The sequence below is a fragment of the Pollachius pollachius genome (genome assembly GCF_949987615.1).
Source record: "Pollachius pollachius genome assembly, chromosome: 5".
In the NCBI taxonomy this organism is placed as follows: Eukaryota; Metazoa; Chordata; class Actinopteri; order Gadiformes; family Gadidae; genus Pollachius; species Pollachius pollachius.
Genome location: NC_136938.1, coordinates 11218853 through 11242410, shown reverse-complemented (window position 1 = coordinate 11242410; position 23558 = coordinate 11218853). Strand labels below are relative to the sequence as shown.

General features: G+C 43.8%; 1 protein-coding gene across 2 annotated transcripts; it reads right to left on the bottom strand.

Annotated features, from left to right (window-relative positions):
- Positions 1-2116: 2116 nt before the first annotated feature.
- rbm26 (RNA binding motif protein 26) lies at positions 2117-18768 on the bottom strand. Of its 2 annotated transcripts, XR_013811853.1 has the most exons (24): positions 18357-18768; positions 17339-17457; positions 16127-16257; positions 15764-15852; positions 15600-15671; positions 14920-15152; positions 13782-14066; positions 12960-13187; positions 11639-11779; positions 10798-10941; positions 10342-10438; positions 9936-10095; positions 9185-9370; positions 8738-8833; positions 8540-8608; positions 8332-8430; positions 7774-7848; positions 7245-7415; positions 6326-6430; positions 5538-5735; positions 5030-5116; positions 3554-3664; positions 2365-3023; positions 2117-2262 (listed from the first exon to the last, which is right to left on the bottom strand). XR_013811853.1 is itself a non-coding variant. In XM_079736112.1 (23 exons), exons 1-23 carry the CDS (start codon positions 18413-18415, stop codon positions 2934-2936), a joined length of 3045 nt encoding a protein of 1014 aa, XP_079592238.1. In that variant the 5' UTR covers positions 18416-18768; the 3' UTR covers positions 2117-2933. The 2 variants fall into 2 exon arrangements, 1 of the variants encoding a protein (XP_079592238.1); XM_079736112.1 differs by having other exon boundaries at positions 2117-3023.
- Positions 18769-23558: the final 4790 nt, after the last annotated feature.

The window sequence follows — 23558 nt, the reverse complement described above, 5'->3', positions numbered from 1 at the left end:
TCCAGCAGTCCTACTATGTTATAGCAGAACGTATCTGAGGAGACAGCACAGAGCCTGGGCCTAACACAAAGAAGGGATGGAGTTACGACGTGTTTCCTGCTTTTTCTACCAATAAACCTAATTGGTTTTTGAAGTTTAATTTGAATTTTTTACCAGGGAATTTATCAAGCAACAATAAATTGACCGCAATCAATCATACGTTCTGACAATAATTATAATTTTTTTATCTTGTATATGGGGCTGTCCTGGCAGACATGTAACATCCCTTCCAATCATTTAGTTTGACCCCGATGGAATGATTGGATGGCCTAACTGTCTGTCCACCTACCTGGCCGGCTCCCTACCTACACTATGTCCATGCACCTATTGCACATGACCGTACAGTCATCCAACTTTTGCTAAAGCTGGCCACCTGTTTTAGGGGAGTGGCTTGGAGGGAGGCCTCAAGGGAGGGGTGGGATGTTTTGTTTGGATACTTTCAAAATCGTTTACTCTCCAAACTGCCTACTGATGTAAATTAATTAGTGTGCTGATGCAGCATTCTCACTTTAGTTTCTTCCATTACCTCACCATGCATTTGTAATGCTAACACCAGTTCTGACTAGTTTGTGATTGTATACAGAGTGGTCAACACAACACCACATAAAGTGTTATGGTTCTGAGATAAATCCGACCCTATAGGTGCGGCTTCTTTACCATTCCGCCCGTACCAAGACTAAAGATTTATCAGGGGGGTCCAACAGAGGCTGCATGAACCACCTCCATGTTGCATGTCCCTTTACCTTGTATCTCTGGATACTCAAGTCGTGTTGAACATCCATCTTACCACTCTTCGAGTCTTGCCTAGCCCAAAAAGTGATACCTGAGGCACCAAGTTTACACTTCATCACTACCCTAGCTTTAATCAAAAGTCGGATATGTGAGACTGTAGCTAGATTTAATGAATGGCAAGCAGATAAGTTGTGTTGGGAAAAGGCTGTTAGAGAAATTACTTTATGAGTGAATGGAGGTTGAACGTAGGCCTATTACCAGCTGCAGGGATTCACCCATGGTAGGCCAAAAGTAAAAAAGATAATATGCTTACTTTTACACACTTTTAGCCATCCATTTTCCAAGTCCTATACTACATTAAAAAATCATCAATATTCAAACTCTAAATATAAGTCATTTGTCTCTTTGACATAAATCAGAGCATCAGACGCTGAAATCTCATTAGCCCAGATCTTCCAGCTCACATGGGGCGTCAAAACAACTCGTCTCTCTCTGACGCGGTGGGAGAGACGGATAATTACATCAGTCCTCTCCGAGACAACCGGCCGAACAAGTTCAGCACCAAAACAGCTGGGATGGCCGCGGCTCATGTGTGCACATCCACGCTGTGCTGCAACAACAATCCATCCGTCTTTCCAATAAACCAACAAAACACACCTACATAACCATCTTCGCCGTAATAAAATAACCTACATAAGCGCTGTAAAAAGTGAGTGGTGGACTTGAAGTGACAGGGGCCTCGCTTGTTAGGTCCAGCGGTCGGATCACAAATGGTCTCCCACGCCGCGGGGTGGGGTGCCAGGGCCCGGGGGGTAAACGACCAGGAGGAGGAAGGGCGACTTCAGCCCCTCCAAAGCCACATGGATATGGAGGGTAGAGACGATGGGAGGTCCCCAATTCTGAAGGAGGCGAAGAGGAGAGGAGGGAGAGGTGACATGATGAATAGCAGAACAGAAGTGGAAAAAAGCGGATTTCTCACAATTATCAGCACACGGCTGACAAGCACCAGGGGGGTCGTCGGCGTGGAGTAGAACACGCTTTGATTTGGTTATTTGTGCACTGTTTATGCAAATAGCACGACGACACATTCAGTTAACTGCTGTAGGCCTATAGTTTCAGCTATGTAGGCCAAACCAGTCATCCTATGAGTTTTCAAACACATAACATAATATTGCTACCTTTTCTTTTTAAATGTAGGGCTAGCAGGCAAAAGGACCATATTCAGCCGACCAATGGAACCACCATGGTGTAGACCACGGTGTCCTAACATATCCAACATTCCTAGGCTACTTGGCTAAGGCAAGGAATTAGCAATTTAAAGAAAACGAATATCGTCCGATAGAATTAAGTCAGTATTTATTTACTTTATTACATGTGACATACACAGTATGTCAGTATTTATTTACATACGACATACACAGTATGTTGTAACATTTAAAAAAATAATTGATGAGCGTACAGGGCTTGGAAGGATCTAGCAGACAGCGACATCTGGAGGAGAGAAAAAAATAACTTGATAAAAGGGTTGGATCATTTTTTAAATAATTATCAATGTTTGAAACATCATTTGGTATTAATTTTAAATTAACTTACCAACCAATGGACCAGGAAACAATGGTAGGAGTGTAGAGCTTAAGGTAATAGGTAGTTTTTTTCTATGCATTTTTTAATGGTCTTTATTTTTTTACTTCTTTTTTTTTACTTTGCTGCATTTTTTTCATCATTTTTTTGTTAGTTGAATTTTTTGTGCAGCACATTTTTCTTAAGACCATTTCAATTCTTTATTTTTTTTTACAATTCAATTAAGCCAGAAAGTGAGAAGCAAACAAGTCATACAAAATGAATAAAACTGATACATAAAATATTTACACATGCGTAGCTACCAATAGTACTCACTCTTTCAACACAACCTAAATTAATTTTAAATTCAAAGAAAACGGCATCAAAAATTTGATTATTTTACACGTCACCCCAAAAAAATGAAAAACATTGAAGAATTATTTCTATACTTTAAGATAATTAAAAAAGTTCTGTTGTTGAACTAGTTTATAAGAAACATCAGTTGAGGAAAACAAATCAAGTTCTAATGTATGATGTCACAGTCTATCTTGCAATTAATAATCACACGCCGAGGTGGTCCAGGTGCGCGCATGTGGTGATCTTCATCTCCTCCAGGAGCGAGGCTCGTTGTCATCCTCCTCTTCATCATCATCCTGAAGCAGAGCGTCATCACTCATCGGCTCCTCCGGAAACTATGAAGGAGAGGGGATGAATATTGTTTGCAAACTGCTGAACTTGTCAACGTGAATGAAACATTTGTGAGACTTACTAATTTAAATTAACAAATAATTAGTTGCGTTAAAGTGCAGCAAATACACAGACAAATGCATATATATTTACAGAAGAACACACACAGCCAATAGTGTTTATCGTAAGCCTAACTGGATATTATTCAACCATCGTTTACGGAGCACAGCTTTATTCCCTCCTGCACTCAAAATGTTGGCGTGTCAAAATACACAACAGATAGAACAGAATGTTCTTACAGTCGTTAGCCCACAGCCTATAGCTCCATCTAGTGCCCAATCTGGATACCAAACTTTCTCTTAGAAATATATATTAGGTATATTTAATTATTTAACACGACTACTTAACACGACCACTAGTAACACATGCATAGCAACGCTTTCCAAGATATGTTTGAACTCCATCCGCTAGCTTGGGTGACAACATCATGGGGTAGCATAGCCACTAGGGCTACCAGGTGAGAGATGGACCAGACCTCTTCATCGTCGGGCTCGGGGTCACCGTGGTCGGCAGTCGACATGCTGATTGGAGGTTTGTACCATGACAGACGGAGGAGACTGCTCAGCTTCACACCGTGGACTGCCGCCTGGGGGGGGAGAAATACCTTCAGAGTTATGCACTGGGCTTCAAGACCTTCACAGTTATACACCGAGATGAGACCTTCACAGTTAAACCCTGAGATATAAGATCTTCACAGTTAAACCCTGAGATATAAGATCTTCAGTTAAACCCTGAGATATAAGATCTTCACAGTTAAACCCTGAGATATAAGATCTTCACAGTTCTACACTGAGATATAAGATCTTCAGTTAAACCCTGAGATATAAGATCTTCACAGTTATACACTGAGATATAAGATCTTCAGTTAAACCCTGAGATATAAGATCTTCACAGTTATACACTGAGATATAAGATCTTCAGTTAAACCCTGAGATATAAGATCTTCACAGTTCTACACTGAGATATAAGATCTTCAGTTAAACCCTGAGATATAAGATCTTCACAGTTATACACTGAGATATAAGATCTTCAGTTAAACCCTGAGATATAAGATCTTCACAGTTATACACTGAGATATAAGATCTTCAGTTAAACCCTGAGATATAAGATCTTCACAGTTATACACTGAGATATAAGATCTTCAGTTAAACCCTGAGATATAAGATCTTCACATTTATACACTGAGATATACGATCTTCAGTTAAACCCTGAGATATAAGAACTTCACAGTTAAACCCTGAGATATAAGATCTTCACAGTTAAACCCTGAGATATAAGATCTTCACAGTTATACACTGAGATATAAGACCTTCACAATTAAACCCTGAGATATAAGATCGTCACAGTTAAACCCTGAGATATAAGATCTGCACAGTTAAACCCTGAGATATAAGAACTTCACAGTTATACACTGGGATATAAGATCTTCACAGTTATACACTGAGATATAAGACCTTCACAGTTATACACTGAGATATAAGATCTTCACAGTTATACACTGAGATATAAGACCTTCACAGTTATACACTTAGATACAAGACCTTCAGTTGCAAACTGAGATACAAGACCTTCAGTTAGACTGAGATATAAGACCTTCAGTTAGACTGAAATATAATACCTTCAGTTATACACTGAGGCTAATCTACTGAAGATAAAACACTATATTGGAGAGTTTACTGTTCTTAGCCTAACCATGACATTTATACAGTTAACCGTTTGGTTCAATACCCAATATTTTGACCATGTACGGGAAGTGGACATTAGGACTAATGACAAACATTAAGAGAAATGATGAGCAAGAGCATAAAAAGAGATAGAGAGCATACGGGAGAGAAAAGAGAGAGAGAGCTGGTCCACTTGCTCTGCTTCAAGACATGAGAGCGAGATCATGAGCGAGAGCATAAAAAGGATGCATATAGGAGAGAGAAAGAGAGAGGGAGAGTTGGTCCACCTGCTCTGCCTCTGCCCTGCTCCTGTAGGTGATGACAGCAGAACGAGTCTCCTCATCTATTCGGCAGTCCTCGATCTCTCCGAATTGCTTCCGGAAGGCAAGAGAAATACATTAGAAACTCGGGGTGAACAATCAATTTTGAAGTCCGATAAATTATCAAACAATAATGACACATTTTTATTATTTTATTAAGTATTATTCCGTTTAAATGATAGCCTATAAATAGAGCTAGTAATTTGTTTCAAAAATACATTTTGAAACCCGAGACGTCTCCTGTTGATCTCAGTTTTAGTTTGACTATTGATTAAGACATGGTACTATGTAAATCGCCTATTGTGTAGAAAATGAACCACCCGATAGCTCTATATTTTGTCCAGCCGCGGTTGGACAAAATCGTTCTGGGCCAGCCCTATTGGAAACGATATTCTAGGGGTCGTGGGGCCTGGAGGGGGGAGGGTAGGGGGGGTGTTGTGAAAGGCCTTTACTGTTGGGACTCTTGGGGACTTACAGCGAAGTGTGGCAGCAGTTCAACCTGCTCAGCCTCGGAGAAGCCCGAGATCTCTAGCGCCCGCGGCCGATGATCAACCGACGCGTGGAGCGAGGCGCCGCGGCCTCGCCCCCTGGAGCCCCGCCCCCGAGACCTGAGTGACCCCCGACCTCTCATCAGCAGCCCCCGACCCCGAGCCAAGAGACCCCGCTTAGCAGCCTGAGAGAGAGACAGATGAACAAGGCGTTAACTGTGTGGTTCACCAGTGTCGTCACCATGGGAACAGTGTTATGTTCTGAAACGGGAGCACGAGTCCCCCCGTGGCTGCTATAAAACAGAAAGTCTGCAAAAGATAGTCACTTATTTATCTATTGCCTCCGACAGTTTTATTCAGCCTTTGGCGGATATATATGATAATAGACTAGATCTTCTTTATGAGAGATCTGAAGAAACCAGCTGTAGCTGGGCTAGGGTAGGGTTAGTTTATCTTTATCTGTAGCTGGGTTAGGGTAGGGTTAGTTTACCTTTATCTGTAGCTGGGCTAGGGTAAGTTTACCTTTATCTGTAGCTGGGCTAGGGTAGGGTAAGTTTACCTTTATCTGTAGCTGGGTTAGGGTAGGGTTAGTTTACCTTTATCTGTAGCTGGGTTAGGTTAGAGTTAGTTTTCTTTATCTGTAGCTGGGTTAGGGTAGGGTTAGTTTACCTTTATCTGTAGCTGGGTTAGGGTAGGGTTAGTTTACCTTTATCTGTAGTTGGGTTAGGGTAGGGTAAGTTAACCTTTATCTGTAGCTGGGTTAGGGTAAGCTTACCTCTATCTGTAGCTGGGTGTACTTAATCTTGAGCAGTGCTATGTCTTCCCCAGCCTGGCTCTTCTTGTAGAGATCCAACTCTGTGTCCAGAAGCTCTTTCTGGGCCTTTAAAGCATCAACAAATAGGTCACCACACCGACATGACGCCACTAATCTAACAACACTTTACTGCTCTGTCTGTGTGACAAACATAGAGAAAAAGAAGGAAAGTAAGTGAGTGGTGTGTTAGTTAGAGGGAGAGAAGAAAGAACCAGAGTGTTTATGGATCATTATATTCTTATCCTCCAGAATAAATATAAAATTATATAAATATATTATATAATATACATCGTTACGCGTTCATTTAAAAGACCTTTGTATGGATTATACTTGCACCTAGAGAAATCCCTAGCTCTCCCAAAGTGAAAGGCGCTAAGCTGGTGACGTGAGGTTCAGTGAGCTTTGCACAGAAACAGCTATTAAAATGTCAGAGGGCTACTTTTCACCTTTCAGAGCCTGTACTTTTCCACTTTGACTTCAGTTAAGAAGTTTAATCAGTATTTCTACTTTTACCTCTTTTTTTTTTTTACACAAGTAGCTGTACTTCTATTTGAGTAAAGGCTATTTTTGCCACCACTACGTGCATCCTTCCAGGCATGTGAACTTCCCCCCACTCTGTGTATTGCCATTTAACTTGGCCTTTCCCACCAGGGCTGACTTTAGCCACGGGATTACCTCTCCACGATAATCACTTCCCTCACCTACGTTTTCCTTTGTCGTTACTGCCAACTAAGAATCCTTTAAGCCTTTAAGAATTTAAGAATCCTCAAATACCTTGCTGACAAAGTGTCCTACAAGAAATAACTTTTCATCATGCATACGTGCAGGAGAGAAGAGAGAAAGTAGCTCTGTATATGCAAGACTGTTATGTGTGCGTTACCTGGGCTTTGGTCTTGGTGGAGCGCATGGGTTGGGTGCAGCTAGATGAAGCCTTGATCTCCCCTTGGAGTTTGGTGATTATCTGGGTGAGGGAGGACAGGGTCTGCATGATCTTCGCCCGGTCCTCCATCTTTACCACCACCTTCTTTTGGTCAAGCTTGGATATCAGCAGCTGTGGCAGAGATCACCCGCATTTTTCACTAATTGTATCCATTTATAGTCAGGTTTTTGAAGTTTATTACCATCTCTTCAGAAACCCTCATTTTGTCAACACTCCTCCACCGTCCAACAGGAAATCTGATTATTTGGTTAATGTAAATTTCTCTCTCTTATTTATCATATTTGATAGCATTGATCATACATTTTTCTATACTCATAGCATTTGTTGATATTCTATACACTCTTTAAAGTATTAGAAACTTAAAAAAGGCATTGAGTAAATAATTTATATAATAACTGACACACACACGCACACCCTTTACCTAAATATTAAGTAAATAAGGATAACCAAAAAATTGTATAGAACCAACCTTCTGTGTCTCAATGTGTTTCTCTAGGATCTGTTGTTTCTTGCAGTTTACATCCTGCTGCAATCGCAGAGCTTCCTGTTGAAGGGATCATGGGAAAATCAAGGACAATATTTGAATGGAGAACACCTTCCCCCCTTGCTCCTCTACTTATCCTACTACACCACCTCCTCCTCCTCCTCCTCTCCTTTAACTACCATCTCCTACACCTCCTCTATTCTACCTCATGCTCCACCTTCCCTTTTCATCGTCCTCTACCTTCGCTTCACCTCTTCCTCCTCCTCCTTCTACCTTCCCCTCGCCGCCTCCTCCTCCTCCTCCTCCTCTTCTACCTTCCCCTCGCCGCCTCCTCCTCCTCCTCCTCCTCCTCTTCTACCTTCCCCTCGCCGCCTCCTCCTCCTCCTCCTCCTCCTCCTCTTCTTCTACCTTCCCCTCGCCGCCTCCTCCTCCTCCTCCTCTTCTACCTTCCCCTCGCCGCCTCCTCCTCCTCCTCCTCCTCTTCTTCTACCTTCCCCTCGCCGCCTCCTCCTCCTCCTCTACCTTCCCTTCCTGCTCCTCTACCTGTTTCTTCCTCAGCGTGTCCTCGCTGTTCCTCTGAGCAGTCTTCAGAGCAGCAGGGTTGAACACGGTCTTGGTCAGCCCTTTGGAAGTGGAGAAGACCTGCAACATATGAACACAAACCTGTTTACCATAGCAACATTCTGGCTTCTGTCGGTATACATTGCAGTGTTATTATAAACGTAGGGTACAGGTCAAAGACCTCGCCCACCTTCTCAGTAGGAATGGCAGGCTTAACAGGAAACCCAAGCCTCTCTTTCACAGACGTTTTGGCAGAATTCTGTAGACAGACAGGGACAAAAACAGATGTAAAAAAACGGACGGACAGAACAACCGACAGACAGGACACATGGGCAGGCAGAAGGACAAACAGGCAGACAAAGATGCACAAACACACACACAGACACACCTGACAGGCGTCATCGGGGTTGTGGTTATCTGAGGGCCCTGTTAGCAGGGGCCCCAGACGGTCCTTCACAGACTGTTTGAGAGAGGTTGGCAGGGCCTGTGGGATACAGATGGATATCAGAGACCACACCCCTCTTTCTTATGACAACAGGTATTAAACAATGAGTGTGGGGGTTTGCGTTTATTACAGTGTATGTTACTGAGGTGGGGGTGTGTGTGTATTACATTGTATCTTACAGTGAGAAGGGGCGGTGTGCAGATTGTAGTGTATCTTACAGAGAGCTCTGGGTGTGTGTGTGTGTGTGTGTGTATAATAATACATTTAACATCGATGTGTGTTTTGTGTGTATTTAAGTGTTATAACTGTGAGTTTGGTGGGGTATGTGTGTACTACAGTGTGTCTTACGGGGAGTTGGAGTTTGTGTGTGTGTATTAAAGTGCATCTTACGGTGAGGTCTGCGGGGTGTGCAGGCTGCAGGGAGGTTGGGGGTCCCGGGGGTCCATCCGGTCGGTACCAGTGGACCCTGATGAAGCGGTTACCGAGCACGGCCTCGGGGCTCTGCATGGCCCGCTTGGCCTCATTGGGGCTGGAGAACTGGACCAGCGCCCCCTCTGGATCACTTTGGTACGCCACCTGGTGTCAGAAGATGGCCATTGAATCCCGGTGTCACAGCAGAATGATAGCAGGAACAGCAAAATGGCCTAGTCTCGTGAGACATTCCTGATCTCTAAGGTCATATTGAAGTTTCTCACTGAGAACTGTATGGCCTCACTCCTGTTTGAACCAACTTTCAAAACCCCTAATGTTAAAGAACAAAATTACACTACCTCTTTTGATCCTGCCGAAGGAAAGCAGAAACATCGGAGAAAAACTTTGAGTGCACATTTCTGTCCCTTCCACAAGCGGTCAATTTCAGGTACAATTATATTGATTGCCCCGTTGATAACTACATTTTGTTTAGCGGGGCTATTGTTTTTTTAAATCTGCAGACTTCTGTGATCTTGCTTTGACATGAACTAAACTTGCTGCTTTAGTGTTGATTAGTCCATGTCGTTTTTATGCTTTGAAAGTTGGTTTGAACCAGAGGGATGCCAGACTGTTCTGTACTTACAGGCGAAGATAGAACAGGACTGACGTAACATTAAAAGAAGGAGAAAGAGAGAGAGAGAGAATGAGAGAGAGAGCATGATCGTCTGACCTGCAGGTTGACGATGGTGCCAAACTGGCTGAAGTGTGCGTTGAGCTTGCTGATGTTGTTGAGGTCAGGGGGGATCTGTCGGACCAGCAGCCTGGAGTTGGGGGGGTGAAACGGTGCAGGGGGTCTGTTCTGGAAGCCCTGGTGGTTCCCAAAGCCGGGTCTGAGGAGAACAACCAATCAGAAACCAATAATCAATCAATCTGATTGTGCAGGGACCACTGCTGTTCACACGTTGGGAACAAACGCTTGATAAAAGAAATGATTAATTAAACAAGCGCAGTTGTTGTGTACCTAGGTAACGCAATTCTTCTCAGTCTAACTTTTACGTCTCTTTGGATAAAACTGTCAGATAAATGACAAAATAAGGTAAGGATAAGGCATTTGTGTGTTTGTTAGTTTGTCGTACTTTTCGAACCAGGGTTTCTTCGGGGGCATGTCGGGGAGGCCGGCTGGTCTCTTCCTGGGGTCTGACTCCATCACCACCCGATGGTTAGGAGGCTTCTCTACAGAACATAGAGAGAGAGAAAGGGGAATATTAACAAGGTAATTAACTAAATGTTAAAGTGTGAGTGAGATTGAAAGTAAATCTCCGCAAAACTTGCATGAAGTTACTCTTAGTTAAACCTGCACTGGTCAAACAGTGAGTTAGACCTGCACTAATTAACTCACTGCAGCCATGACTTTTCTTCCAGACTATTCAAAATAATAAAACAACGTTTCCTTTTAGAAATCCACCTCAAAGAACCGCGGCGGAAAATGAACCACCACGGTTGTGGTGGAGCGGCGGAGAGGAATTGAGCCCCTTTGTATTTGGAATCAAAGTATGTTTTTTGAAGCAGCGGTTTGGTTGAACAGCTCCTACCCCTGTGGGGCTGGTCCATGTCTCCCATGGTCAGTCCGATGAGGTTGGGTCTCTGGACGCTGGCTCGATGGCGGTACTGCATGGGTCTGGACATGCTGGTGATGCTGGGGGCCTCAGGGTTGTACATGTCTGTATCATATGAGTCTGGAGGGGTGGACCAGGGTACAGAGTTAACTATCAGTTAGCAAGTTGAAGCAGTTAACTAGAGTTGAATCAGTTAGCCAAGTTATGTACACCATCAACTTGAGTCCAATCAGTTAGCAGAATTAAATACAAAATTACCTAGTAGAGTAAACAGTTATCAGATAGCGGAGATAGATTCTGAGCTTAACCAGTGAGCAGAGGTAAGCAGAGAGTTAACGAGTTAAATCAGTGAGCAGAGATAAGTACACATTAAACTAGTTAAAACATTTGGAGTTCAGTACAGAGTTAACTAGAGTTAAGTTAGCAAAGTGAATTGCAGAATTAACTAGAATGAAACCGGTTAGCAAGAGAGTTAAGTAAAGATTAAACAAGTTAAATCAGTTTGAGCTAACCGTTAATCAGTTAATCACACACATGAGTGTGTGATTAACTGACTCCACTCTAGGTGAAACACGCGCTATTGCAGGCATAACCTCTGATTGGCTGATATGGTTGTGGTCACCAGCTGATTAAGTGACACACCTATCCAGCTCTTATCGAAAGACAATTGAAGAAGCATTTACAGCGGGCCGGCTCTTCTTTGAGCTCTGCCTCACTGGGACAATGCTTTCAAGACACTTTGTCGACACACCTTTAATAGGAACCTAGTCGCCTGACGACTAGAGCTAATTTAAACAGTGTCATTCGGATCTCTTACCGGAGGAGAAGAGGGGAGCGGATGGTGGAGGGAGAGAGGAGCGCATCCCAGAGGTGACGATGGTGGGGACAGAGCTGGCGATGGAGTTAGGAGGAGCGGCAATACCAGAGGCCTGAAGAGGAGGGAGTGGGGGAGGAGGACCTGGGAGGAGACACGACACACCAGAGGTTATCACAACTGTGTTCATATACTTTATACTGACTTATGCAAAAAACTAGTTAAGAGTGTCACTGATTGATTTATATTTAATAAACTGCTTAATTTTTTTTTTTATGTGCTCTCATATTCTTTATACACACACCATATAAACACTTTATAAAACTACGTAAACACATCATATAGTACATAAAAAAGGTTTCTCTTCTCGACATTTCTCTGGGATGAATTAAGCAAACAGAATTATTCAGATTGTGAGAACCTTAACGTAATATTGTTCTCTCGGAATAACGTGAACATATAAAAGGTCTGTGAGCAGGTCTAGGAAGGTCTGAGCGCAGGTCTAGGTAGGTCTGTGAGCAGGTCTAGGAAGGTCTGAGCGCAGGTCTAGGTAGGTCTGTGAGCAGGTCTAAGAAGGTCTGAGCGCAGGTATAGGTAGGTCTGTGAGCAGGTATAGGTAGGTCTGAGCGCAGGTATAGGTAGGTCTGAGCACAGGTATAGGTAGGTCTGAGCGCAGGTATAGGTAGGTCTGAGCGCAGGTATAGGTAGGTCTGAGCGCAGGTATAGGTAGGTCTGTGAGCAGGTCTAGGAAGGTCTGAGCGCAGGTATAGGTAGGTCTGTGAGCAGGTCTAGGAAGGTCTGAGCGCAGGTATAGGTAGATCTGTGAGCAGGTCTAGGAAGGTCTGAGCGCAGGTCTAGGTAGATCTGTGAGCAGGTCTAGGAAGGTCTGAGCGCAGGTCTAGGAAGGTCTGAGCGCAGGTAAAGGTAGATCTGTGAGCAGGTCTAGGTAGGTCTGAGCGCAGGTCTAGGTAGATCTGTGAGCAGGTCTAGGAAGGTCTGAGCGCAGGTATAGGTAGGTCTGAGCGCAGGTCTAGGTAGGTCTGTGAGCAGGTCTAGGAAGGTCTGTGAGCAGGTATAGGTAGATCTGTGAGCAGGTCTAGGAAGGTCTGAGCGCAGGTCTAGGTAGATCTGTGAGCAGGTCTAGGTAGATCTGTGAGCAGGTCTAGGAAGGTCTGAGCGCAGGTCTAGGTAGGTCTGAGCGCAGGTCTAGGTAGGTCTGTGAGCAGGTCTAGGAAGGTCTGTGAGCAGGTCTAGGTAGGTCTGAGCGCAGGTCTAGGTAGGTCTGTGAGCAGGTCTAGGTAGGTCGCAGTGTTTGTGTAGGTACCTGTTACAGGAGGCAGGCTGGGGGGCAGGGAGCCAGGGGGGGGCACTGGGGGCCGGAGCTGGGCAGGAGGCGGGCTCATGAGGGGGGGAGGCGGCGGGAGACCTGGGGGGGGCTGCGAGGGAGGGGGCTGGAAGGGAAGGATGTTGGGGAGGTTGACGTCCTCCACCACCACCGGGTCGCTGCCGTGGTCGAAGGGACACATGTCTCCACGCATACAGAAGCCCTTCTCTGGAACACACACACACACACACACACACACATCATGGTTAGTTATAATACTGCTAGCATACAGAAGCCCTTCTCTGGAACACACACACACACACACACACACACACATCATGGTTAGTTATAATACTGCTAGCATACAGAAGCCCTTCTCTGGAACACACACACACACACACACACACACACATCATGGTTAGTTATAATACTGCTAGCATACAGAAGCCCTTCTCTAGAACACAACACCAACGAGGGTTACCCCCTATACCTTGTACATAAAGCTAAAAGTTATATAGTATCAAATATTAGTATTGTGGAGTATGTTTAACATTCAACATGCATGCAGCTTGACGCTGATCAATGGAAATAAAAAAAATGATTGAAAAAGGACTCCTAGAAATCGATTTCTGGACTTCTGGAAATGTAAACATTACAGTGCTGTTCATCCAGAAAAAAACGCAGCTCCACCGTTCACTTGTATTTGTTTACAGACCAGTCTTTGCCTCTTCAATACGGCGGCTACATTTACGTTCAATCCAAAGGCAAATATGTATTATTGGCCTGTGTATATAGATCTATGCTCTCCTCTCAACCCCTCACCATCGTAGTCACGGCAACGCTTCCTGGGCTGCTGGGGCGGGCGCCTGGGGAAGGCGTGGTCGGGCCTCATGTCCGACCAGCTCTCTGTGGTGCTAATGCTGTTGTTGTTGTTGTTGCTGCCGTGGTGATGCGACGGGGCGATTACGGTGATGGTGCTGCTCAACGACGGGACAGGGAAGTGGCTGGTGGTTGGCGTGGAGACCAGGGGGGGCGGGGCGTACCCTTCGACAACCTCTGAGCGGTCGCCTGCTTCATGGTCATACTTAGGTTTTGCAGCGTCACGCTCTGAGAAAAAGGAAAGCGAAAAGTGGTTGTTATGACGACTATATCAGGGGAAATAGTTGCTTCCGGGGTGAAACCTTAGGTTGTGGTTCAATGAAAACATTTTTAAATATACTTTCATATCCTTCACCTTGCAGCACAGATGTTAGCAGAGCTGTCGCGGCTACCAATGTTGGCCTGTGCTATTGAAAGGTGGCTCTTGTGTGCAAATGTATTACAATTGCTTGCATTTGTAGCCCAAGCCCTTTTGTAACTGAATTAACCCATATTCTATTATTAAGCAATTAATATGTTCTAGGGCTGATGCGATTAGTCGTCATAAGCGTTATTTCAACTTAGAACTATCTTTGATTTCTAGTCTTGGTGCTGGGGGTCTCTGCACTTCAAATTAGACTGGGATTTGTTATTCTAGATTAAATAAACAAACATTGACTTGGAAACTCTTAACATGGATTACGCAGGGGCCTTTTTGCAGTGATGATGGTCGTTCACATTTACTTGCGGTTTGCTTGTTAATTGGGCGGAATTGCAATATTGCAGTTGTCGTGATGTCCCTAGATGTGAGATTTAAATAAAACTCTAAACTAAAGGTTAGAAAGAAGGTTCATAACATGTCAGAAAAAATGAAGCAGATGTCCTGACCAAGAGATAATGGGAAGGTTTTATAAGGATTAAGTTAAGACTCATTAGAAGAAAGTCTTCCAGATGGACCAAAAGTTAACAGCTAGATGGTTTCATCATCAGTTGGATATGTTTTATGAGGACATTTAGCTAGGAGTGTTAATCATAAGGTTAATGTGTTCTATAACGATATTGATTGAAGCGCCATGTGGTTTGATCTCTAGCGACATCTCACCTCGGCTGCGGCTCCGGGAGCGGGTACGCGAGTGGTCTCTCTCTCGTCCTCGCTCCCTCTCTCGGTCTCTCTCTCGGTCGCGCATGCGGTCCTTGCTCCAGCTGCGGCTGCGACTACGGCTGCGTGCGCGACGGCGGTTGTAGCGGTCCCGGTACGAGTCTCTCCGTTGTGGCTGGCGTTCGTACTCCCTCTTCCTGGGCCGCTCGTCCCTCTTCCCTCGGTCGTCCACCCTCCTGACAATCACCAAGTACACTCCCTGTGAGCCACCCTCAGTAAGGCTCTACCAGAGCATCGTCATTGATTGATAAAATGGATCTTGTCTTATTTACTATCTACTATTTAGTCACCTAGCAGATGTTATCATTATTTAACGGGGACTGCAGACAAAGGCAATTCAAGCTGGGGCCATACGACACCGTTACTTTCAATTTGAAAAAATGGAAATGATCTGGTTATGTACAGAGCTATAATTACAAAAATAACACATGGGGCCCGTGGTCACTGATCACTGATGAGGTTCACTGATCACTGTTGAGGTTAACATTTATCACTATTTTAACTACATAAACATGATTGTCCCACGTCCCACAGCCTCCAGGTCAACATCAGGTGGACCCATCCCCCCCATCCCAGAGCGACAGCTTGCAGGGGCCAAAGTGCAGCTGGCAGTGTAGAGGTACCTCAAGACTCTATCAGGGACCTGGTTCCTCGTCTGGAGTTCCTCACGTTTATCTTCTGGCACCCTTAGGGCCCTGATGGATTTAATACAGCACTGGTTAGAAACAAACATTCCCCTGAATTAACCTTTAAAACTGTGCATGGGCACAGACTGACAGACACACACCTGCCGTCTCTGCCATAGCGGGAGCTAGACTGTGGAGGACTGTGGTTCACCCTTCGAGAGAACTTATCTCGATCGTCCTCCCGGCTCGACTAGAAAGAGAGAATATAAAAAGCATAAATACAAAGGATACAGACCGCTAGAAGTTGGGTTACATATAGATTACTAGTTATAGTGTGAGATTAGGACTAGTAATTATCCTGTCAAAGTTGCGTAGTTATCTAGGAATATTGTATATTGGACGGCAAAAAAATAGATTGAGATGGAGAACAAAAACACATCTAATACGCATCTAATGGCGCGATAATTTCATAGACTTTGCCATTATTTTATACTTTGTGAGATATCCTGTTGAATACAAATCACCTCTTCTTTTTTGACTTCATCCTTCTCTAGTTTTGGGTTGACCTTGTTCACCGGCGCTTGCTGTTCTGAGGGAGGGAGGTAGCTTCTGTTGCTCACTGCTTCAAACAGCTTATCCACAAAGATCTGGGTCTCTGGACAAACACAGGAAAACCAAATCACAAACAAGCATCAGCAACTTCCAAATGAGTAAAAGTAATACACAGCAGTGTTTCCAACAGACCAGGTAGCAATGTGTGGTGCAGATATCTTGATGGGGGGGCGCTATTGGCTGTTAAACCAGCCAATAGCGCGCAAGGGGGAAAAGCCAGCTTGGTGATTGGCTCCAGTAAAAGGAGATCGGAAACAGAAAGAAATGTATTGCTCCTCTCCAGCCCCTGTCGCAGAGCGAATTCAAATCGCTGGCAGAACGGGCTGGGGGTACCCAGTTTAATACCGTAATCGATCAAAACTATAACCGCATTTCACATTAATCGCATCGTTTGCTGCGTTACCAACGTTGTCTATGCTGACTTAGGGTGCGGGATGTTCAATATCAATAAGGTTGAGTTCATGAGGCTAACATTATATTTTCTGAGTCAACAGTATTTTGGGCAGGTGTGTTCGAGCACAGTGTATCATACTAAACATTGGTAAACTCCAGACGCCTTCACTGTGCCAAATATCCCGCTGCTTCGGGTTTTCCTTTGTAGGCGCGTTGAGAGTAGGAGCAGTCGAATCCGTGGCAGTACGTGTGCATGTATCAGTGATACGCGGGTTGATCCAATAAGTGGTAGTGTACCCGCGCACCATTGGCATGTATGCGCGCTTGTCTCTGTGTGCGTGTGTGAACGAGGAAGACAGGGAGAAAGAGTACTATGCGGAGATGAGTGAACGGAACGACTTATATTTAAAAATCGCGTAAAAAATAAATTAATTAAATCGAAATCAATTTGTGCCGCTCATTGTTGATTCTGTGGCGCTGCGCCACACATTGGTCTATGTATGGGAAACACTGCAAAGTAATAAAGCGCTTTTTAAGTTCTGAAGTACTTAACATAATACTCAGAGACAGTATAAGTAACAGATAGTGGTCTTATCTAATCTACCTTAACTGGTATAGCAAGGCATCAACTGGCAGGGTTAGGGTTTAATTCCCTCTGGGACCAACCATGTCAAGAATGCATGCATGGGTGCATAGCAATGGCATTTATGAGTCGTTTGGAGGTAAATTACCTTTCTGCAGGAACACATCCAGCTGGTCGATGCAGAGGGCTTTCAACTCTTTCTCACTCTTGTCCTTCTTCACCAGAGCCACCACATACTTTGCTAGTGCAGAGGGGTCAGCATCACAGCTGGAATATTCAAGTCAATATTTAGTAAATAGTAGGCCAGGAGTGAAGTGGTTAGGATGTATCCACATCAAGCTGAAAGGTCTTGAGTTCAATCCTCAATGCTCCTTAATAACCAGTCTCTGTGTTCACTGTGTAACCCCTATCTTCTCCTAGTGATCAGTCTCAGTATTCACTGGTGAACCCCTACCTTCTCCCTGATGACCAGTCTGTATTTAATATCTTATCCCTGCCTGCTCCTTGATGACCCGTCTCTGTCTTCAATGTCTAACCCCAACCTGCTCCTTGATGACCCATCTTGGTCTAACCCCTATGAGCTCATTAATGACCTGCATCATAATCCACTGCAAGTAGCTTTGATGAAAAGCTTCTGCTGCATAAGTAAATGCAAAAAAAGTAAACAGGTCTGTAGTTGATCCCCGTTAGTCGCATTACACCTGAATTACAATAGGTCTTCCTGGCAGTATTTGTATATATTTTCCCTTTAGCCTTCATTTGATGTATTTTATTTGTATTTGTATTGTATCTTTGAGTAGAGCTGCTGTGAAATAAACTACTCCGCTCGGGATTATTAAGTCAATATGGTGAATGGATGTGTTCACAATAAGCATCGCTTGCACATTACAGACTTTAATGAAGGCAGATGTACCAGAAGATGAACTATATGTTAACTTTAAGTAACATCATGGCGCTATGGTGACATAAATACGATTAGATGAGCACATATACTTTTGAATGACTTACAAGTTAACATAACCTCCACCAATGGATAACAATGTGTTGATCATAAGCCTCGCAGGCACGTCACTGACATCAACACAAGCTTAGATAGCATGACTTACTTTGAAAACTTTAACAGGTAATATGTATTAAATTGAGATAAGATAAGGTTAGAGACTTACATGGGCTCTAAGGTTTTCGAAAGCCAATTTTTCAAGGCATCGAGGTTTTCAATGATCATCTTTGAGTCAAAATCCGGAGGCCAGGGTTCACTTCAGATGGTGAAATCAGAAAGCAGCAACGTTAGGTAATTAAAATGTGTGTTTGGGGAGACAGTCAGCCAAATGCTAGCTTAGCCTAGCTTAGTTTAGCCTAGCCTAGCGTTGTGAAAGGCCACAGCGAGGCTAGTTGTGGGTTATTTAAACACACATGAATACACAGAAACAGTCTGCTTGGTCTCAAAAGCAAAGCTAGTGAGCCCACTGAAGGTTCAATGTTCAATGTGTATAATGGCCGGGTTTATAATAACTATAAGTATATTTATAAGTGTAGTTATATTGCTGTCCTCTCAGACCAGCGTGCCGTCTATTTACTACCGCCCTGTAATCTCGTCGGAGAGTCTCGCGACAACGGAAAGATTCCAGAAGCGCTGCACCGTCATCATACAAAACTTTGGTGATGACGTTAATCATAAAAAGAAAACATTGGATATTTGACATATACATTTAAAATGATATCATATATTTATTGTACATGAGAACACGTAATGAATACAAATTCATATACAGCCCAAGACATACATTTATCACCTCAGGCTCCCTGAATAGTGGGGAATAATATGTATATTTAATTAATATACATAATATTTATATATTTGTTTATATTAGCAGTTCATTTGTTTTTATTAGCGTGACGAGAGGACATTTTGCGATGAAAACAATATCCCGAGTTGGAGATCTCAATCATGGGATATTGCCCCCCCCCAATCAATTTGGGCCATTTTATGAGGTTCACGTGTAACATACACTAATTGTATTTATGGTGCGTTCATATCGCTTGAAATTATGGGGAAAACATTTTCGCGACGTCGGTAGATTCGCGTGAACGACACCACATGACGCTCTTATGATTCTACTTCCGTTCGGCAACTCGGGCCAAATTTTGTGGTGCGTTCAGATCGCTGGAAATTATGGGGGAAACATTTTTACGACGTCGGAAAGTTCGCGTGAACGACACCCAATGACGCTGTTATGATTCTACTTCCGTTCGGCAACTCGGGCCAAATTTTGATAATTTAGCCGCGGTCACTCTCCTGGTGATAAGGGGACGGCTCGCCAGTGATGACGCTCACGCTTACGCGTGAGCGTCCCCACAGCGACCGTTCATGTGCACTTGGGAAACATCCGGTTTGGAGTCTAAAAGTTCTTCAAAGCAGGGTTTTTTTATCTGATAAAAAACAGTCACAACTAAACAGAACTTAGTAGGATCAGTTTCAAGTTTGCATGCCTTTATTTCCTCGATGCCTATCACCTTCTATCCCTTTGCTTTTATTTATGAGAAGCACATACAGTATTGCCACTGTATGGAAGGCATAACTACCCCTTATCTAGAACTGGTTTACCAGTACACAACGATTAAAACTGAGCAAAGTCATGGCAACAGACGTGACAACATCAATCAATAGTAAAGTATGTGATATGATGGTTGATTATTTTATTTTGAGTAAAACGTTAATGTTCCGCCATGTTCATGCGCGTTACTAGTAAACCATACATCACCAACTGGGCAACTGTTATAAAAATTTGGCCCGAGTTGCCGAACGGAAGTAGAATCATAACAGCGTCATGAGGTGTCGTTCACGCGAACTTTCCGACGTCGCGAAAATGTTTTCCCCAAAATATCCAGCGATGTGATCGCACCATTTGCCCAGTTGGTGACGTATGGTTTACTAGTGACGCGCATGAACATGGTGGAACATGAACGTTTTACTCAATATAAAAGAATCAACCATCATATCACATAGGCCTACTTTACTATTGATTTATGTTGTAACGTATGTTGGCATGACTTTGCTCAGTTTTAAACGTTGTGTACTGGTAAACCAGCTCTAGATAAGGGCAAGTGTGGCCTTCCATACAGTGACAATAATACTGTATGTGCTTCTCATAAATAAAAGCAAAAGGATAGTAGGTGATAGGCATCAAGGAAATAAAGGCATACAAACTTAAAACTGATCCTACTCTCACTGTTTTTTATCGGATGAAAATACCCTGCTGTGAAGAACTTTTAGATTCCCAACCGGCTGTTCCCCAAATGCACATGAACGGTCGCTGTCGGGAACACGCGTAAGCTGCTTTCACACCGTCGCGCGGCAACTCGCCGCGCGGCGCGCTGCAGCGCTCCGCTGCCATGCTCCACTCCCGCGCTCCACTCTCACACTCTCACGCAGAGACAATACAAACAACGTAAATGCTATCTGCCTTTCCAAAGGTAGGTAGCTAGCATAAACAATGGCCCAAAAAAGAAAAGTGGACAATGAATATTGACAATTTCAAGAAAGATGGGAAACAGAATATTTATTTTGTGAATTCAAAAAAGCCAATGTGTCTCGTATGTCAAGAGGCATTGGCAGTTTTCAAAGAGTATAACCTTCGAAGGCATTTCGAAACGAAGCATGAGCATTATGGAAACATGGACATGGAACAGCGGCTGCAAAAAGTCAAAGAACTAAAATGCAACCTTCAACAACATTTACATTTAGGGCATTTAGCAGACGCTTTTATCCAAAGCGACTTACAATAAGTGCATTTGTTACAATAAGTACATTTGTCATAAGAAGTGAAACAATATATCGCTGTCGGTACAGTAAAGACGTTCATAGAACCAAGTGCAAGTATTACAATCGCTAGGCTAACCCATTCCCCGTGTAAAGAAGCGATAGCAGCTACTGTAGATGCTACACAATTAAGTACCTTGAATAAGTGCAATGTACAAGTGCCAGGACGTACAACATTCAATGGTGGCTGTGCATTGGTTTCTATGCAGAGTCGAGATGAACTCTGAACAGGTGAGTTTTGAGTCTTTTGCGGAAGCTGGTGAGCGACTCTGCGGTCCTGACATCGGTAGGGAGCTCGTTCCACCACTGAGGTCCCAAAACAGAAAAGTTGTGACTTTGCTGATCGACCTTTGCTTGCTCTTAGCGATGGCGGTACCAGACGTCCAGCTGAGGTAGTTGAGCGGAGGGATCGAGCTGGGGTGTGTGGCTTTACTAATGCTTGGAGGTAGGCAGGGGCAGTTCCATCTACTGCCTTGTATGCCAGTACCATCATCTTGAATCTGATGCGAGCTATTACAGGGAGCCAGTGGAGGTCTCGGAAGAGGGGGGTTACATGTGAGAACTTTGGTAGGTTGAACAGCAAAACATGTTTACTCGCATCAACAGTCAGTCTGAGGGAGGTGTGAAGGCAAGCTTTATAATAGCGGAGGAAATAGCAAGAGCATGCAAGCCGTTCACAGAGGGAGAGTTTATTAAAAATTGCATTGAAAAGGTATGCGATGTTGTATGCCCCGACAAGAAGCAGGCATTTGCAGATATCAGCCTCTCCCGAAATACCGTGGCTAGTCGGGTGGATGAGCTGGCCTGCGACCTACAGATCCAGCTAAAAACTAAAGCCAAGGAATTTGTTTCGTATTCGTTGGCTGCAGATGAGAGTACAGACAGGACGGACACTGCCCAGCTTTCCATATTCATCCGGGGGGTGGATGCTCAGTTTTCCGTCACTGAGGAACTTTTGGATTTAAAATCGATTTACGGGACAACTACTGGACAGGAAATTTTCACACAAGTGGAAAGGTGCGTCAACCAATCAGAATTGCAGTGGAATAAACTTGTTGAGCTAACAACGGATGGTGCGCCTACGATGTGCGGGGAGGTCCGTGGTTTGGTTCGAGAGAAGACGGGGCACACGGGAGGAAACTTGACAGCCTACCACTGCATCATCCACCAGGAAGCCCTCTGTGGAAAGGTGTTGGGCATGGGACACGTAATGACAGTTGTAACCAAAACGGTGAACTTTATTCGTTCACGGGGCTTGAATCACCGGCATTTCAGGGCACTTTTAGAGGAGGAAAACTCTGTATGAGGATGTGCCATACCACACGGAGGTGCGCTGGTTGAGTCGGGGGAAAGTGTTGCGAAGATTTTATGATAACCGCGTTGAGATCGCTCGTTTCATGGAAAGCAAACAAAAGGTCATCCCCGAGCTTGAGGATGGAAAGTGGCTGAGCGTCTTGGCGTTTATGTGTGACGTAACGGAGCACCTCAATGCCCTGAATGTAAAACTCCAGGGTCGAAAGCAGCTGATCACTGAAATGCGAGACTCAGTAAAGGCGTTTCAAATGAAACTGGGTCTATGGGAGGGCCAGATGCGCCAAGGCAACTTGGCTCACTTTCCTACTTTCCAGTCAGTCAGTGACAGTCACCATCCCATTCCCGACCAAAGTGTATGCTGACAAACTGAACACACTCAAAGCGGAATTCAGCAGGAGATTTGCTGATTTTGAATCACAGAAATTCAACCTTGATCTGTTCGCAAATCCATGTGCAATTGATGTTGACACTGCACCTGAGCACTTGCAGTTGGAACTCATTGAATTGCAATGTAACGGTGCTCCGAAGACCCAGTTGATTCTACTCCCTGAATCAATGCCGCAGGTCGCCTTCAGGCTGCACGCATCATGTCTGTTTGGAAGCACCTACTCGTGCGAACAGATGTTCTCCGTAATGAAACTGAACAAGACATCCCACAGATCCCGCCTCATAGACCAGCATCTGGTCTCGATATTGAAAGTGGCCATAGCAAATTACATTAAGCTTAGAATAGACGAGATCATTTCTAAGAAAATGTGCAGAGTGTCTGGTAAGAGTTTAACTAAATAGCAAGCACAGTGCCTATTTTGCTTAGGTTTGGCATTATAGGCCCTATTGTTGTCCTTTCAAGTTTCCAAAGTAAGCCATACAATTTGAGATACGACCTGTTGCATTGACTATTTTGCTTTATTAATCAGTTTTGCTGGTAACAAATATATTTTTTGTTTTGCTAAAGACAAAAGTACTGTGATGCAAATGTGTTTTGTTTAATTGAGAAGTTATTTTATGCAAAAAATAGTTCAGCATTTGATAAATACTATCTTGCTTTTTTAATCAGTTTTGCTGGTAAAAAATATCTTTTTTGTTGTTTTGTTAAAGAAAAAAGTACTGTGATGCAAATCTTGGTTGTTTAATTGTGCAGTTATCACTACAAAAACATTGTTCAGCACTTGATAAATACTATTTTGCTGTATTAATCAGTTATGCTGATAAGAATTACCCACACACATGGAAA